Below are 19275 nucleotides of genomic sequence, written 5' to 3'. Positions count from 1 at the left end.
TTTTGACGTTCATTTTATTAGTAAAGAACGTAAAACTCTGGTAAACTAATTTGTGACCTTGTGAATTCTATTATAATATTAATCGGACCTATATTCATCCTGTATTCATACATTTATTTGATTATGGTTACTTTTATTTATGCAATTGGACTCATCATAAAACAAACTTCATAGGGTAACGAGATTAATTAAAGATTATATATATATACAAGGACACACCTTGTTATCCAAAAGTTTTTCTCTATTTTTATTATTTTCTACATTGTTCATTAATATCGAAGACATTAAAACTATGAAAGAACACAAATGGAATTATGTAGTAAACAAAAAAAGTGTTAAACAAACCAGAATATGTTTTACATTTCAGATCCTTCAAACTAGCCACCGTGCATTGTGCTCTACTGCTGCTCTGTTTCATGTTTGGCGCATTGTTCCTGTGGGAGCTGTCCACCTGCCCGAGTGCTGAAAAGACAGCTCTAACTATTGCTGCTGCTCTCTCTCTGTACCTCCCTCTCTCTTTCTTTCGACCTTACCCAGTATCCCTAAGGGCCATCACAGTCTGACTTTTGCTCCCACTTTTGGCTCACATCAGCAAACATCTCATGAGTACACGGGTCAGTGACTTGAGAACAGTGGATAAAGGTACCTGCTGCAGTCTGTGCAGACTAGAACCATTGCCTGGAAGTTGCTGTCAGCTATTCAGAGCTGTAGTCATGGGCGATTTTAGGGGTGCTGGGTATATCATATCCGCACACATGAAACAATAATAATAGGGGCACATTTTTCCATGAGAATTTTAGAATTTTGTCTTATTTTTTTAAGCTATCAGTTTGAATAGTTTATGAATATTTCCGTTAAAAATACTATCCACTCATTCCATATGTCATACCATTAAGGGCATAAAGGTCTGATCCTAGAGTCGCCCAAGGGCTGTAGTGTCTTGCATTACATCTGCCTTTATGACAACAACATGATGGCATACGGCATCTTTCGGCCTGTCTAGCCCTCCAGATGTGGGTTAAAAGATGAGACATGCTGGATTAATCCGCTGATGGTGTGACCGGATAACGCAGAGCTCCCAGCCCCCCCACACTGCTCCCCTTTATTTGAGCGTATGCTGGTACGTTTAGTCACAAGGTTCTATAACAAGTTCACACTAAATCACCACCTGTAAGAAGTGGAGCACTGCATCATTTCATCACTGAGAGGGAGGAGGCAGCATCCCCAGGTGGACCCAAAAGAGAAAGTGAGAGAGAGGGAGAAAGAGAGCGAGAGCTGCTTTTAACAGTCCACAGCATCAGCGCGCGCTCATGAGGCGGGGCCGTCAGTGACCCGGTTAGACGTAGAACAAGCGAGCCTCCTGTCTCCATCCTTCCAGAGAGGGGGGAGTCTCCGTCTGAGAGAGGAAGCTACAATGTCTGACTGCAGGAGACAGTGGAACCGGGAGGATGAGCTGCCGGTCTACCTGGCGGGGCCGATCACCACCGGGCCGAACCAGAGGAAGAGCTACGGCATGTTCAGCTCCGTGGAGGGGGCGTTTGAGAGCAAGACCATAGACTTTGATAACTACGCGGTGGGGAGGAAAGGGAGCCGCACCCCGAGAAGTGGGAGCCGGGAGAGGCTCTTAGATGCCGGTGACCCTGTTGGGAAGACTCCCGGCGAGACCCGGGAGGGTTCACAGAGCAACTCTCCGGGGGAGAGAGATGAAGGACGCCCCGACGTGGAAGTCAGATTTTCATCAGGGAATGAAAGCCAAAATGGGAAGGTACGACTGAAGATTTGAACCCCCTGGCGATATGTTTTCATCCTGTCTAGCGCTTAGGCTGACATATGGTGACTGCCTTGTGGTTTTCAGATTAAAAAATACTTTCTATTCGTTTTAAGCAACTGAAACGCCCTCAGAAAATAACTTAATTGTAAACGCATTGTTTAATTTATCAAGTAAAGTATGTGCGTTGGGCTGCTTTCAAAAGACAAAAGACGCCTTAGATTTATTTTTAACTCCTGGGGAAAAAACTCCAGTCATAAATGATGAACTTCTTTGGTGCATTGCAGTTTCCCTGTTTTTGGTTACAATTTTGTAGCTCAAACAATAGCCTATTCCCCAAAAAGATGCAGAGTGTTATCACATGTCGATGCTGTGATGCTAGTCTTAGTCTGCTGTGCTCAACAGGACAGCGATAGACAGCATCCCTGTATTGTGTGTTGTTTGTGTGCGCGCGGAGGGGGGTGTGAGCTGCATCGCCTTTTTTTCTGTGCCGGGAAAAAATCCCCGCCTTTCGCACGCGCTCACGTAGAGAATCGTCACCTGTCATTTAGAGCGCGCGCACCACGCATCCCTACGCAGCCGTACGGCGGCGGATTCATCGTTGCCCGTGTCGCACACGCGGAAACGATTAGAGATATTCGAAAGGAAGGCAAGGCAAACAAAGGGGAGCAGCGCAGAAGTCACCGCGTGTTGCTTACAACCAGGGCCAGAGATACGGAGAGAGCATGTCTGGAGCCGGTTACCAGGGGAGGAACAACATCCCCCACCTGACGGTAGGAGAGCCGGCCTGGCCGCAGGAACTCTCCACTTGTATGCAAATCCCTGCTGCCGGTGCCGGCGGATAGGGGATTAAATTCTTAGTGGAGAGGCAAAGTGCAGGAGGCCTTCTACTGTTTCTCCTGTGTGAAACAGCAACCCAAGAAAGAGAGGTGACAAGTCTGAATGTCTGTTTGTCAAACTGAGCGCGCATACCGGCTCAGGGTTGCATAGGGTTGTGTAATCTCGCCTGTCATAGGGATTAACTCGGTTGACTTGACACCGGTCGAACTATGCGCCGAACAAGGCACAATGGATGACATGAAACAAAACAAGGTGTGAAAGTGGATTTTTACGTCCTTTTCAAAACTCTATCAAAGCATTACTCCTACAAAAAGCCATATATTTATAGCACTTTATTCAAACTAGACGCTAAATTAATCCACATGGCACACACAGTCAGGTAACTTCGCCTCAGATTTCATGCTGGAGACCAAACGTGTGTATAAGCGTTTTCCTTATGAGCTAAGGATGCTGAAAAATCAGCAAGACTGTGCCTCTATCTGAACCATAGAGGATTGCTGGTTGCCATGGAGACATATCATCTCTCTCTCTCTCTCTCTGTTGCTGTGTAGACCCTCTCCATGGTGGTAGAGGATGTGGATGCATGGTAGTCTGAGAAAATTGTGAAACTGTGGTACTCCATCACTGCCTTTTTCAATATTCTCCAATTCATTGCACTGAAAAAAACACAGTGCATCGAATTTAAGAATCCTTTTCCCAAATGCAGTGACTGTGATCAAAAAAGACATCAGGCACTAAATTTTACTTTTCCGAGACCCCACCCATGCTTGGCATTCAGGCTATGTCTTTCCAACCTCGTCCTCTGCACTGTGTCATAATATTCTATAAAGTCGTGGATTACATAACTGATTGTGCAATACATCCAAATGTCAGGATTGAATTCACACCACCTCATCTCTCCCTCCCTCCCCCTTTCCCTCTGTACCTCTCCCCCTGCAGAGTGAAAGGCTGTTGATCAAAGGAGGGCGTGTGGTCAACGATGACCAGTCTGTCTATGCAGATGTCTACATTGAAGAAGGGCTCATCAAGTGCGTACACAAGGACCCAATTCTGTCAAAGAAGTGCAAAGACATAAAAGTATAGCTTTGAACGTTGTGAATATATTGCACTCTGTAACGATATTACTTCCATCATACTTCTTTTCCCTCTTCACCTCCTCGCTCCACATCCCTGCCACCCGCCCCTTCTTCTTTACATTTATTGCATCCTTGGCAGGCAGGTAGGGGAGAATCTGGTTGTACCAGGGGGTGTCAAGGTGATCGAAGCGAATGGTCTCATGGTGATACCAGGGGGGATAGACGTCAACACCTGTCTAATGAAGTCTTACCTGGGCACACAGCCTGTTGATGATTTCCTCCAAGGCACCAAGGCTGCACTTGCTGGGGGCACCACCATGATTAGTGAGTGTATCAGGAATATGATACGATGTGATGTGAGAAAATAGAATACATTTAAAAATCTAAAAAAAAAAATCTGATGCAAAAATGATACAATTTAATAGCACAAGAAAAAATATAATACTATGTGATAAAATTATAAGGTGCAATATTATGAAATTATGTGACATAAGCATAAGTATGATACAATGGGATAAAAAGTGATAACATTTTATATAAGATACCATGTGGTTAGATATAATCAGCACAATGCGATTACAAATAATAGTATATGGCACAATAAGTACAGAAATGAAAGTGCAGTATAAGATGCAGAAGGACACTGTGATAATCCAAGATGTGACAAGGTAAGATGTAATACGATACATTTAAGTTCTGATACAGTATGACAGTATAAGATATGATGATACTGTGTGATACAAAAGAAATCATGTGCATTGATAATTCAAAGGTGTAGTGTTTTAATTGGGACAATTAGCAATAATTCAGTTCAATTTAATGAGCTTTATTGGCATGGAAAAACCTGCGTATGCATACCACACTTTGGTTAAACTGCTGCAATATCTTCCTACAGCTACAGTGATGTAAAATGAGTACACATCAGCTCCTTAGTGTCTCGTTTCACTTTAAAAATCTCACAGACAGCTGAGTTGACAAGTCAAAAGTCACCTGCCCATAACAAGTTCCTGTTTCTGTAGTTAAATTAACATCATAATCTTTGTTCTACCCACAGTTCACTATATTTTTCAAAACAAAAACAAGTCTGCAACCAAACAGGAAGTCATTTTTCATTTGTCTTAAAAAAATTGGAATTTAAAATGCGATGAAAAGGATGTATTGCAACAGACTACAGAAATTCTGCTATTAATTGCAATAAAAGATGTTGATCATTTGACAGGCCTAGATGGTAGACAGTTGTATATGGTTGAATACAGTGGCATAATATATGGTACGATCCAATAATGTAATATACAATACAATATGAAAATATAAGATAAAATGTGATAAAATAAAATGCAATGATGAAAGATATGATAAGATAAAATGCAGTTATATAATTTATATACGATGCAGTGTGCTTGTTTAAGACTTGAAAATATTATAAGATAATGGGTCACAATAACATTTAATGACATAAGATTTAATATGATACAGTACAGTATGATGATGCTACAATTGTATAAGACATATGCAATAATATAAGATATCATATAATATGATTAAAAAGTAGTAATAAACTATATAACAACTATGTAACACACTAGTGATAAGTGCAAAGAACACACACAAGAAGCCAAAAAAAAAAGTTAGAACCCCTAAATCAAGGTTTTCAACTCCTACTCTGTCAATCTTAACCTGTGATCACTTCCACCTTTCAGTTGACCATGTCACTCCTGAGCCTGGAAACAGTCTGCTGGAGGCGTTTGAGCGCTGGCAGGAAGCTGCAGATAAGAAAGCATGCTGCGATTACTCCCTACACGTCGACATCCCTCAGTGGAATGAGACTGTCAAAGACGAGCTGGAGGTGCTTGTGCACGACAAAGGTAAAGCAGTTTTTAAGTCATTCTAGAGCTGTGGCCATTGCTGTAATCCTTTCTACAGTTGCCCATTTTGGACCCATTTCCCAGAAACAATAGGCACAGATTTAGAATCCATTTGGCCCTCTGTTGAATCCTCTTAGAATGAAGACACAGTGGAAATCCATTGTTGTTATGACAAAGCTGTCATAGTAGCTGTATACAAATTTTACTTGTAATCTGTTTTAAGTAAAAAATCACTTTCCTTTTGGGGAAGCACAAACATAGTGCAGTAACTGAGCCAAAGCAGCTGCTTGTGTGACCAATTTTCTCCACAAAGTTTAGAGTTGTAATTCCTGGCTGAGATGCCATGCATAAACAATTTCTGCATGTTTTATACATCAGACAAGGTTTGAGATCAGTTGCTGTTTAAGTTATCCCTTCTTCTTGTCGTAATTTATTCCATTTCATCCAAATTATTTTGGGCTATGCTCCCCCAACTTGTCTTCGGAATTTGTTTCCCTTTTATTGCTTTCTTGTCATGAATACATCAGCTGACAGTTTCTTTCTCATCAGGTATCAACTCCTTCCAAGTGTACATGGCTTACAAGGACTTATACCAGATGACAGACTCTGAGGTATCCCCTTTAATAGCTCCATGAATCAATCACACCTACTGCCCAAATGAACTTAATTCTCAACTGTCCTTAAAATATGTGCCTTTCTGTTCTTTAATAACCCCTGTAATAACCCTTTTTCCTTCTTTGGGCTCCCTCAGCTCTATGAGGCTTTCTCCTTCCTGAAACAGCTGGGTGCTGTGGTCTTAGTTCATGCTGAAAATGGAGACCTGATTGCCCAGGTAAGTGCTGCATAACCTCTTATTTTCATCTCTTAGTGTCTCTGTGAACACCATCATAACCTGTCCCTACTCAGCCTCTTGACATTTCAATTTACTGTGGCCAAATAACTGCAACATGTAATGGCTGAACTCAATCAATATTTTACTTTACAGTCAACCTGCACTGCCGTAGAGAGATATTCTTGTTATATAACATCCCTGCTCCCAAAGAGAGAGAGGGAGCGGATTAATGATAATACTGCTGCTGCTGGGTATGACAGGTTTAACGCAAGCCATCCGTGCTTTGGCCATTATTATACTAATGAAAATGATGTAACGGTGATTAAGATGGTGAAAGCGAAGGTGCTGATAACGCAGACAGCCATGATCAGAAGTGGTAGCCTTGGTCATGGAGATGATGGTCTCAATTAAGCAGACAATTATGGGTAAAACGGAGATGTATGGACAGATAAATTTGATTAATGGGTGCTAATGGGAATGCTGATGATTGATTATGACAAACTTGTTAACCTTACTGTAGTATAATTAGGGAAATGGGTGAAAGAATACAATAGAAGCACTAAACTCTTTCAGAAAACAATAAAACCATCATTACATTTAAAAGGCATGAAGACAGCACGAAGGTGGGGGTCTGGTTTTTGTCCAAATGTGGCTGTTTTTCAGACAGCTGCAGCCATTGAATTCTCCTCACCATGCATTGGCTTTCTAGGAGTACAATGCACACTATTTTTCTTTGATATCATGACAGACCATAAGATCTCATTTTACAGCTATGACATCCCAGTATAGGCACTATAACTGGAGGCTTGTGGGTAGAACATGATCTGACATACTGTGTAATGCTGACAGTTTTTGTAGTACGGGTCGAGATGATTGTTTAACACTGTGTGTCAGGAACAGAGAAAAATCCTCGGAATGGGAATCACTGGACCTGAAGGCCATCCTCTGAGTCGCCCTGAAGAGGTGAGAGAAGTTTTATATAATCTATCAGCCACCCATCCATCTATCCACCCATCCATCCAACCATACATACATTATAAACTTTTCTGCCTCTCTGCCTGAAGGGGTGGACAAAACTAACTAAATCCACTCAAATAACTGTAATTTAGTTGTTGTTTGAATACTTGTACTTTTTTGAGTACATTTTGAAATAAGTACTTTTACTTCTACTTCAGTATGTTTCAACCAAAGTAACTGTAATTTTACTTGAGTACTATACATTCTTCCTTTTTCTACCTCTGTTGACTACACAGTCTTTATCTCTCACTACATTTTGAAAACTGGATGATGTGTGGACAGATTTTCCCTCATGCCCTTGGGCAGAATGTTTAGATGAGTTTAATATTTGTTTAGTTGTGTTTGGATGTTGCTTGCTCTACAGTGATCCCTGCTGGGGCTCATTTGCTCATGTTTCTGTTGGATTGTTGTTGGTTTTGATATGAGACATGTTTGCACCATGACTGAAGCTATCCACTGAGTTAGAGTTCCCACCTGTGACTATTTGTGTTTTTCTAAAGGACACATAATGCGTATTATTATCAGTATGCATTGGCTTTTAATGAATTTGCTTTGTGTTTGCCAGAGTAGACAAACCTTGCCACAGATTCGCAAGTTAACCTACAGTGGTCCTGTTGTAAAATTCTTAACACTTTCAAAAGTGTAGTTTAACTATATGTAGAGTGAGCCATCACAGACTTTAAAAGTGTTAAATTTAACTCTATATGAGTTCAATAAACACCTTCAATTTTTCAATATGTATTGATTTACTATAGGGGTGTGACTTTACCTGAACAACCTGGTTGGAAATCTATTCTTTTGTTGTTCTTGCCAATAAGGAACAATCATATTTAGGGGCTCGGGGCAACGACACGAGCCACTATTGTTCTTCCGTTTTCATCTTACAGACAAAAATTCGCCGCACTACTCCTCCAAGGGCTTTGAGAAAACCCCTGCAAATTATACATCAAAACGTGTGGTTTGTTCCCGATCGGTGTGCTATGACTTTTCTAAGAGATTCGCCAGTTTTTCGCAAAGTTATTTGCAAAAAACTGCGAAAATGTCCCATCTGAAATGAATGGGGAGAGAGACAATGAAACCCCAAAAATAGGGTTTTTTACCACCCCTACTGCTTTGCCATACTTTCACCTACAGAGATCATTCAAACTTTAAAACGCAGGTATTTTTGTCCTGTCTTTAGGAATGTCTTTGTTATGATGATGGGGTTTACAGTTTTCGATAGGCAAGTCTTCAAATCTCCTGTGCATTGAGTGAAAATCATGAAAAATCACCCTGCTAGAGTGGATGTTGTCATCACCCCAGAGTGTGAGAGAGCCAACACATCAACTGAGACTTTTGCGAACAACTTGTGACTACGGCCACAAATCTAACACCACACACATGAAAAATATATCAAAACAGAGGAAATCTTGTCCCGCTACTGTGGAACCAAGAACCAAAGCCATATCATGTGCAGTTTTGGCGTGAGAGGACCAACTGTCCCAAGAAAATGGACATCTCGGCCATCTGCTGCAATGTTACCGAATTGGATCCATTTCATTTCAAAGTAAAAAAGATGCCCGTTTTTAGATCGCCCTCCTGGCCTCATTTCTTGCACAATCAACACCAAAATTACATCACAGCTAGTTCCAAGCCTGCAGATGCTCACGCCGAAATCCGTTTGATGATACCATTTACGCACACGGAGAGGAGAAAGAGACTGTGTTCACAAGCAAAAATCACCCAAAACTACTCTCTGCTGCCTCAGGTGTAACTGATCTGTAATCAGTGATGCGTAACCGTGCAGGCATTAATTACCATGGCAACAGCAGCTCTGGTGCTTTGATGATGTCATCCTTGATTGACACACAGATACAGCCCTCAATGGGCTCTGATCACACACACACACGGAGCTGTTCCAATAAAGCAGCCCATTTAAACAATGCTTTAACAGGATGGTGGGTGGCTTCTCATCCACATACAGTCCCCCATAAAGTCTTTGGCGACTGACGTCGCCAAAGACAGCCACACATATATCCCATATGAAGTGATTGGGAGAGATTGTTCATTTGTATGTGTGTTCGCGCGTGAAGCATGCATTGGTGTGTGTTTCTGTGTTCTCTTGACTTTGGTGACGTCAATCAAAATAGCAACACACAATCCTTTCTCAATAAAAGTTTTTAATATGTTCAAATGGAGCTGGAAATAACAAAGTTCATCTCTTCTGCACCTGCTCTCATCAAGACCTTGACAGGAACTGCATGTCTGTATAAAATTCAAATAAAGGACTCTATTTCATAGGGAGGGTCAACACCACCAGGTATGTCAAGAAAACAGCTGAGGCTCAGTTGCCAGGTGATCAGCATCAGCTAATCAGGCCACATGACTAAAACACATGAATGAAGTCTCCTGTCATGTACAGTGTTTCTCAACCATTTCACCGTGTCATTGTCCAGCTACATGCTGCTTCAGCTTGGACTTGGACATGACCTTGTAATGACAAGTCGGCTATTGTAATAAATGGCCTTGCGATGAAACCAGCACCGCCCCCCGAGCCCCTCTCGCGATTTCCTCTTGAGGAAATTGTCTAGTTTATTGTACAACTCCTCGGGAGCTTTCCAGTACTCAGTACGTAAAGTAAACTTTAAATGAGATACTTTTTATTTTTACTTGAGTATAGTTGTATAGACAAGTACTTTTACTTAGTAACTGCACTTTTACTTGGGTACAATAATCACATACTTTTTCCACCTCTATTGTTAATGCAGCTGGAGGCTGAGGCAGTGTTCCGTGCCATCACTCTTGGCAACCGGGTGAACTGTCCTGTCTACATCACCAAGGTGATGAGCAAGAGTGCAGCTGACACTATCACTCAAGCTCGTAGGAAAGGTCAGCATCCCCTTCTTTCTCTCTTCCACTTCTCAATCATCTCATGTCTTTGAATCACTTTTACTGAGCTTTAAATTCTTGGTACTCCCATCTAGGTTCTGTAGTCTTTGGAGAGCCAATCACAGCCAGCCTGGCCACTGATGGCTCTCACTACTGGAGCAAGAACTGGGCCAAAGCAGCTGCTTATGTGACCTCTCCACCTCTGAGTCCTGACCCTAACACACCTGACCATCTCCACACACTTCTGGCCTGGTATGTTCATGCACATTCAGCAAAAAATAAAGTGTATTTAATAATTGGAGCTCTAACTCAGTTACAGGATCATTTCGCTCTGAGAACACTTTCAATAGATGAAGCCTTAAGCTTATTCGGTGAACACTGGGATGAGAAAATAAGTTTTCTAATTAATGCAAAGTGAGAGCTTAATTTAGCAATGACCTCTGCAGAAAGTGAAATTCAAATTAGCTGACTGACACCAAAGGAGACACTAAGAATCTGTCAGTGTGTTTTTTCCATGTCCTATCTTAAGATTAATGCCAGAAACGAGTGCTATTTGCCAACCAGCTTCAGAGAAAAAAAAAGCAGATGGAGAAAGGGAAAATATATCTGTATGAGGGGAGAGAGGGCTGAGAGATAGAGGTGGAAGAGTTTTAATAATGGATATCATCAACAAATCACTGACTCATGAGTATCTTAGAGAGGGATGAAGTGGCCCAGACCCAACCCACCTGAGCTCTCACTTTAAACCTACACATCCCCTCTCTGCGAGCGCACACGTACAGAAATGCACAGAACATCCTGCTGTTCAATTTTTACTGGCCCCGATTCCATAAATAGCACAGGCACTAGAATCCTTCATCATCTGTTGCCTTGGCTACCAACTGCCTTCCTCCTCCTCCTCCTCCTCCACCCTTTGTCTGCAACTCCAGCCTCTCAGGGTGGGTCCGTGCTGTCACACCGGCGATGGTGTGACTAGACGTTTGTGCTGGAGCTTCTGCTGATGCGACAGGGTGTATTTTTAGGATCTTTTCCTGAGATGTGACCAAAAGAAAACACTTTTCATCTCACATTTCACTGAGGCAGATCATATCTATTATAACCACTCTAGTGGCATTGGTGTAATGATCTATCCTCTTATTATAACAAAGTAATCACTGATATTAAGTAATGATAAAAATGATGATCACATGCCTTCATGCGTCAGATTCAGTTTGTTGTATATATAAAGGAAGTAAAGTGACTTTGTACGGTGGAGTGATGACTTTTTGTTATTGCAGAGGATCTTAGCGATGTCACATAGTTATGGCCTCAGGAGCTGGGATTGCAGCTGCGTTGCACCAATCTTATTGTTTCATCCAGCTATTTTCATCCAGCTATTTTTTTGTTTTGCCACAGGCCTCTAAACATGACTTGTACTTTTGCTTACATACTCAAAGAGGACACCTGGTGGCTGATGGGAGAAATGTCTGAAAACTATGCACTCATTCATACTTGAAGTTATTCAAAATTCTGCATAAAAATTAAGCACTGAAAAGCTAATTTCTACTTTATCAAGGGCATGCTGATGATTTCTGACTATTTTTTTTGTCTGCGTACAGTGGGGACCTCCAAGTAGTGGGCAGCGCTCACTGCGCTTACAGCACCTCGCAGAAAGCAATCGGTAAAGATGATTTCACCTTGATCCCTGAGGGAACCAACGGAGTGGAGGAGAGAATGGGTTTTGTCTGGGACAAAGCCGTGGTGAGTGATGAAGATGGGTCTGTGTGTATGCAGCTGTTAGTGTATGCTACTCTAAAGCACAACTTCTGTCTCTAGGCCATGGGGAAGATGGATGAAAACCAATTTGTGGCAGTCACATCCACCAATGCAGCTAAAATCTTTAACCTGTACCCGCGCAAAGGCCGGATAGCAGTGGGTTCTGATGCTGACATCGTCATCTGGAACCCTGACAGCGTGAAAACCATCACTGCAAAACTCCAGCAGTCGGTAAGAGGGACAAAAGTTACAGGAAAGACAGTAGCATAGGAAGTGGAGGGTAATTAAACTGATATACTGATCTCTAGGTACTGGAGCAGTTGGAAAAGAAAAGCACAATAGGGGAAGGAGAACACAAAGGCGCGGGGGGGGGAATTCATGTGGGAGATGGTAGAGGGAAATGGGATTAAAACCAAGAGAAGATCACAAGAGGTTCAGGAGTGTACTTTTTAATTGGACTTTTTAATGAAATCAGCCTGGCATCACTTTAAAGCCTTACTGGATAGTATTGATAGCATCAGAATAGTGCATTGAAGCCATTACATAACATACTAGACCATCTATTTTTATGATTATGCAATACATTTCGTAAATGTATCAAACCAGTGAGTTTTAGATGAATCTTGAGTGCTGGTTCACCCAAGACTGGGGATACAAATCCTGTTCAGTTGAAATCTTTCTGACTTTTTAAAGGGAGACCTGTCACCCCAGAATAATAAAAAAAGACAATTATTAGTAGTGATGCTGACAGTGTTAATAGGTGGCATGCTTATTGACTTTTTCTATTTAAAGACCTTTAAATTAAAACTTTTTAGTCATTTTGTTGTCATGAGCAAATGACTGCTCACCTCCCTGTTACCAGGGTGGCATCAGACGTCTTTGTGACTGTTATTTCATACCTTAGCAGAAATGATTGCATGGTGGCATGCCCCAGAAAAGTGAGAAATCATGTTTTGTCCTTTTTTTTTGTCTTTTCTGATTTAGGAAACCAACTCTTAGATTTTCAAAAGTGGTGCATTTAAACTCAGTGGAATAGATTTAGAGGTGGAAATGTGCCTTGAGCAGTGTGACACAATACTGTGAAGATTTTAGACAGTGTTTAATGGATGCAGTCTGCTCCTTCACTCTCACACACCCTAATCCAGACAGCTGCCGGCTTTAGGTTATAATCCCCTTTCACCCCTCACCCATTCTTTGCTGCCATCTTTAAACCAATCCCCCTGTTATTCACACTGTCGCTCCTTCTGTATGCCCAGAGCCCCTCATTTATTCATCCCCCATCTTCTCAACTGCTGCAGTTTACTGCATGTATTAAGCTTTGATGCAACGCTTGCTGAAATAGCATATGGGAGTGTTGGTGAGGAAGAGTAGTGTGTCAGTAAATGGTAGAGGAAAAAAATGAAAGAGCTTTCCCTTGTTCATTTGCCTAATTCTCCTTTCCCACATGCTTTGTCTCATATGTCCTCTACACACAGGCTGCAGAATACAACATCTTTGAGGGGCTTGAGTGTCGTGGGGGTCCGGTGCTGGTGTTGAGTCAAGGTCAAGTTGTTTATGAGGAAGGCAAGCTGCAGGTTCAGCAGGGTACTGGACGATTTATCCCTCGCAAGCACTTCCCAGACCTTCCTTACCAGCGTGTTAAATTCAGGAACCAGGTACAGTACATCGAGGACTTTAAAATGAGACAATTAGAAATGTTCTCAAGGAAAAGAAGACAAGTCTGCTGCTATTTTAACAGAGTCTGAGAACGTATTAGATGTTCATAAGCTTTTAAGAAGCATTGAAAAGTCTTAAATGCAAGACAATAGGGTCTTAAATTTGTCATTGTTACATTTTTAATAGTAATCAAGAGGTTGTTAATAAGTTGTATAAGTATTCTGAAATGGGCAATTATACCTTTTTTGTTTGTTTATTACTGTTAAACTGCAGTGAAAAACCTGTGATACTTCTAGATGTGGTATAATGAATTTTAGGCAGCTTAAGAACAAAATAAGACCCTCCATTTATCTACTGCATGGTATCATTTTTTCTAATCTCAAAATTCTTTAAGAAAGCCTCATTTACATACTACAAGAGAAAATACCATCTTGAATTTCTTTGTTGTTCAGTTTTGTTTCACTATCATTACAAAACATATGTGACATGAATGGGCTAGAAATTGAAGATGTGATGGTCTTAAAAAATGTCTTAAAAACTAGAAAAGCACTCAGAGAGTGCAGACCTCCACCATCAGCCCTATCTCCCGATAGTGAAGAATCCTTTAAAAACATTTCTGGATCCAGATAATGATCCGGATCACTCCCACAATCTAATTCGCCAATTACTCCTTCCCTGATGGGTTGGAGATACGGTGAGGCAAAGCATTGGCTTCGCTACGTGTGAAAGTCATGGCAGAGGGTGAATATTCCTCTATTCCTCCCAGCAATGTGAGTATTCTTGACACAATTCACTGTCTTTCTCTCTGTTACACTCGGACTTGTCTCCTCGACCGGGCGTGCATCTTTCAAACTCTATAAACTACAAAACTTTGGATAAGTTACTCATGTCCACCATCTCCTGGTGTAAAGTGGTAACAGCGCAGACCATTAGCCCTATCTCCCAATATTACAGAATACTTTCAGAAATTCCTGGATCCAGACGGTGATCTGGATCAGTTCCAAAATCTAATCAATTCTTCCTTATGCCATTTCTGACATTTCCTGAAAATTTCATGAATATCCGTCCATGACTTTTTGAGTTATGTTGCTAACAAACTAACAAACAAACAAACAAGCAACTAACAAACAAACAAACAAACAAACCCACCTGATCACATAACCTCCTTGGTGGAGGTAATAATCAATTTAATGATAGATTTTCTGTATATACCCTTTTTTAACTTGAAAATATTTGAAATACTACTTGCTCAACTACCTTTAAAGATCCCTTGAAGTAAAATGTCATAATACTTTTTGTTGATTGTCGGCCTCATTTGGCCTGGTTAGTTTCTCTGCTGAGCTTGAATATAATATTGTAAATGAAGGCTTAGATTTAAAGAAAATCTACACTCTAAGGGTAAATATAGATTGTCAGACATTTATTTGAAAAAAAGAACTTAAACATTAAAAATGTCAAATTTAATCATTAACTTGAAGTGACACATATATAGACTTTAACTATATAGTCCTATTGGTATGACTCAGTGATACTGTAAAAAAACAAGGCAAGAATATAGCTTCAGATTTGGTATAAAATTCTCAGTCAGTTTTACCAGCCTAAAACTCCACATGCAGGTAGTTTTACAAGAAACTTTCTATGTCACAGTAATCTAAATAATTTAATTTATTGTCATGTCTACAGTGGCTTAATAATATTAATGAACATACGAGTCATTATGGCCACTTAGAGGTTTATTGGTCTTTTTGCTGATTGGTGTGACTAAAAGGCTTTCTTTTTTGGTGCATCTTTGTGTTTTCTATCTAGGTGAAGAGCAAACAGGGCGTCACTCGTGGGATGTACGATGGCCCTGTTTATGATGCCGTTCCCACTCCTAAATATATCACTCCTGCACCATCAGCCAAAACTTCTCCCACCTCTCACCAGCCACCACCAATACGTAACCTCCACCAGTCCAACTTCAGCCTCTCAGGTATAAATCTAAAAAACCTTGTTCCTTTGAAACTTTTTGAAAGGAACATGATATCCAGATGCATTTATTTTAGGCTTAAACAGGGCTAGGTTCTACTGTTTAAAGAAATGAAACTAATATTGTTCAAATGATCACTTTCCCCAGGGGCACAGATTGATGACAACATCCCTCGTAGGTCTGGCCACCGTATCGTAGCACCCCCTGGTGGACGCTCTAACATCACCAGCCTTGGTTAAAAACACCTGACTGTGCACAAAGTGTGTTTGTTGTGGGGTTTAACCTCTTGAGTGTGTGTGAGTGTATGTGAATGACTGAGAGTGTGAGCACACTGACATGAATGACAGAAACACGTTGTATTTTTGTTGATACAATGATGTCATGCTCTTTTTAGACCATTATGATTTTCATCGTTATGCCTTGAGTCAGAAGCACATTAACATTTAAAATCAAAGAAGAGTGTGAAATACAATCAAACAAATCATTCAGAGTTATGACAACCTCACAAACTCACGATTGGGGCACTCACACACACATAGTTTTGGTGTTGGACCCCCCTCCAAGCACCCATCTGTGACCCCAGTGTTATGTCAAAATGCTATCCTCTGTGAGCATGGCCCCCTCTTTACTCCACCGCTCCTCATCCTCTTGTCTTACTATGTGGGTCTGCTCAGACTTGGTGCTCCTTCCTCCCAGCCAAAAAGATGGTTTAACATCTTTGCAATATTTGGTTCAATGTGGCTCTAGTGGATCCGTTAATCACATTGCATGGACATGTCTTTTGATGTTGCACTACTTGTGGTGTGTTGTTACAATGGAGGAACACTTCAAACTGTTCTCAAGGCACATTTGTATTCCACTACACAAATACTCATGTATCGGTAAATGTATGCTTTGAGCACACAATGACATTCACTGTGGATAGAGCCAGCTGTTACAACATTCAAAACACCTTTATCCATTTTAACTGTGAACTTCAATAAAATCGATGCAACTTCACCACTACACCACCAGGTTCTATATGCAAATGTGTCTGCACTCTCATATGCAGTGTGAAAATAGAGCAGTTGAAACAACTCAGCTTTAGACTGCAAAATACATTTTCTAGATTGTTGTTCTTAAACGATAGTTTCACAGTAAGACTTAATTATGTGTGTGATAGTTTTTTTTGCCAATCAACCATGCAGAAAGTAGATCTTTGTTGTAATGTCATGCGCAACTCACTGCTGTAAAAGGGCTTCAGCTCCCACTCTTCCTCTCTTTAACCCTTTTTTATTTCATTTTATTGATGCTGGATGTTTTATTGGTACGTTTAATGTTTTTAAGCTGCGATGTTTTGTTGCTGTTGTCTGGTGTCTCCAATGAAACCACTAATGATCAATAAAGACTCGACTGCTGTCTAACAATATGGCCATACTATTATTCCTGAGAGTTTAATACTATCTTACAGACAAGTATACACAGCTCCAGTACTTTGAGTCTTTCAGCAGGCAATGTTTCTCCTTTTTATCCTCAATTGTGTGTGCATAAATGTAACTTTGCCATTAATCATTTTCATTCACTAATTCACAAATCCTGATCAAGAAAACAATGGGTATCTGGTGTGGGGCCTTTGGCAAAGTTCTTAATGCAAGGAAGACCTGTCCCAGATATATGTTACAAAACAGTCTCGATGACATTTGGATATTGTGACAGGTTAAAATCAGAAGGGTCATCAGGTCCTGTGTCAAAAAAGATAATGTGATGTTTACAGCTAACATTAGCACGTTAAGTGTTCAAACTAATGTTAAGCTAATGGTTTTAGGTTTTAATCACTCCCTATCTTAGCAGCACTAGTCTCAAACAGATACATTTGAAGGCTATGTTCATCCACTATTGAACCTATTTAACTTGTATTTTGCTTTATGTATTCCCTCAATGAAAATGAACGTACTTTCACAGCTTTTATGCCAACATGTCTGTGCTTCAACCCAAAAAATTTGTGATATTCATGGTGGCCAGGTCACTTCTGTCCACTGTCCTCATTCTGAAAGTTGCACAAACATTGCATTTGTTAAGGGCAGGAAGTGCCCATCTTTCCACACTTACATCTTTGACAGTTTTACTGCATTTGCATTTTTTCTGTGTGAACGGGTCACTTTGCCTACTGATGCACTAAAAGTATTTTGTACAGAAATATGTGATTTTGACCACACTGAAGACCAGCCTTTTTGGTTCTGACAACAGACATTGGCATATGATCTTTCCAAGCTAATGCATTAACTGGAAATACCCATGTTTTGAAGTTCCCAACAAATGGGATAATATATTAGCCTTCAAGGCTTGCTGGCACTACAGTATGGATGCAGATCGTACATCGCTGATGGCCACTCTCATAGGCTGTTCATCTGAGATACCATCTCTTTCACAACAGAAGTGCTGTAACTGAGAAGCCCGTGACTGCAGTGTGCAGTTCGGGTGGCGCTCATCGTATGGGGCGGGTCCAACGTTTGACTCCACCCATCTCAACGTTCCATAAACCAATCGCGTTCAGTCTTGTTACATACAACTTCACTTCATTTTGCAACATTTTGGTTGCAATCAAATCGAAATACGAACAATGGAGGTAAGTTAGACTTTATTTCTGTCATAGCTGTGAATACTTTGAATACTTTCCAGTATTAATGATAGGGTAATGCTGACACTGTTCATTACTTAATACTACTGTACTGGAGTCTCCCGCTCTACTGCCGATTTGTAATTTTTTCCCAATTATCCCCCTATTTTTAAGTATGATCCTATCATCTCTAACATTTTTCAAGTCAGAGCAAGTCCTCTATTTGTGCCTTATATCCAAACCTCAAAAACATCCACTCCTCTTCCTGTAGTTGGTTTGATCCAGCATGCCGACGCTGTGCTCCAACTCAGCCAATAGAATGCTGACGTTGAGCAACATTGAGCTTTGCCCCGAACTATACACTGCAGTCAGGGTTTCTTGCTGTAATTCGCCAGTACAATGTATTTCCAGATTTATTTTTACCTCCACCAAGGAGGTTACGTGATCAGGTGGGTGTTTTCGTTTGTTTGTTTGTTAGCAACATAACTCAAAAAGTCATGGACGGATTTTCATGAAATTTTCAGGAAATGTCAGAAATGGCACAAGGAAGAACTGATTAGATTTTGGGACTGATCCGGACCACTGTCTGGATCCAGGAATTTTTTTAAAGGATTTTGTACCATTGGGAGATAGGGCTAATGGCAGAGGTCTGCACTGTTACCACTTTACACCAGGAGATGGCAGACATGAGTAACTTTTTGGACTTTATAGACTTTGAAGGACACATGCCCGGTTGAGGAGACCAGTTGGAGCGTAACAGAGAGAAAGACAGTGAATTGTAGCGAGAATACTCACAATGCAGGGAGAAATAGAGGAATATTCACCCTCTGCCATGACTTCCAGTCATCCAGTGAGACCATGGGTGCTTCCACCATGACAGTCCACGCGTAGCGAAGCCAATGCTTTGCCTCACCATTTCTCCAACCCACTGGGAAGGGAGTAATCAGCGAATTAGATCGTGGGAGTCATCTGGATCACTGTCTGGATCCAGGAATGTTTTTAAAGGATTCTTCACTATTGGGAGATAAGGCTG

At 40.9% G+C, this 19275-nt stretch overlaps 1 protein-coding gene across 2 annotated transcripts; it reads left to right on the top strand.

Moving 5' to 3' along the window:
- The first annotated feature begins 1381 nt into the window (after positions 1-1381).
- On the top strand, positions 1382-17033 carry crmp1 (collapsin response mediator protein 1). 2 transcript variants are annotated; one of them, XM_041785199.1, is made up of 14 exons: positions 1382-1765; positions 3548-3636; positions 3824-4008; positions 5385-5549; positions 6099-6160; positions 6301-6381; positions 7276-7344; positions 10146-10266; positions 10362-10518; positions 11865-12006; positions 12082-12252; positions 13497-13676; positions 15484-15649; positions 15794-17033. In XM_041785199.1, the coding sequence occupies exons 1-14, from the start codon at positions 1415-1417 to the stop codon at positions 15883-15885; spliced, it is 2031 nt and encodes a 676-aa protein (XP_041641133.1). In that variant the 5' UTR covers positions 1382-1414; the 3' UTR covers positions 15886-17033. The 2 variants fall into 2 exon arrangements, with proteins under 2 accessions (XP_041641133.1, XP_041641134.1); XM_041785200.1 differs by lacking the exon at positions 1382-1765 and adding an exon at positions 2384-2541.
- The last annotated feature ends 2242 nt before the right edge of the window (positions 17034-19275 follow it).

The sequence above is a fragment of the Cheilinus undulatus genome, linkage group 4, assembly GCF_018320785.1.
Source record: "Cheilinus undulatus linkage group 4, ASM1832078v1, whole genome shotgun sequence".
Taxonomy (NCBI): domain Eukaryota; kingdom Metazoa; phylum Chordata; class Actinopteri; order Labriformes; family Labridae; genus Cheilinus; species Cheilinus undulatus.
The sequence above is the reverse complement of the archived record's forward strand: the minus strand, read 5'-3'. Positions and strand labels throughout refer to the sequence as shown.

What these genes read in the sequence shown, in the direction of transcription:
- crmp1 (XM_041785199.1), top strand. Translation starts at nt 1,415, where the DNA reads ATGTCTGACTGCAGGAGACAGTGGAACCGGGAGGATGAGCTGCCGGTC. An exon ending in ATGAAAGCCAAAATGGGAAG is followed by an intron (nt 1,766 to 3,547) that starts GTACGACTGAAG and finishes CTCCCCCTGCAG; the next exon opens with AGTGAAAGGCTGTTGATCAA. An exon ending in CTCCACACACTTCTGGCCTG is followed by an intron (nt 10,519 to 11,864) that starts GTATGTTCATGC and finishes GTCTGCGTACAG; the next exon opens with TGGGGACCTCCAAGTAGTGG.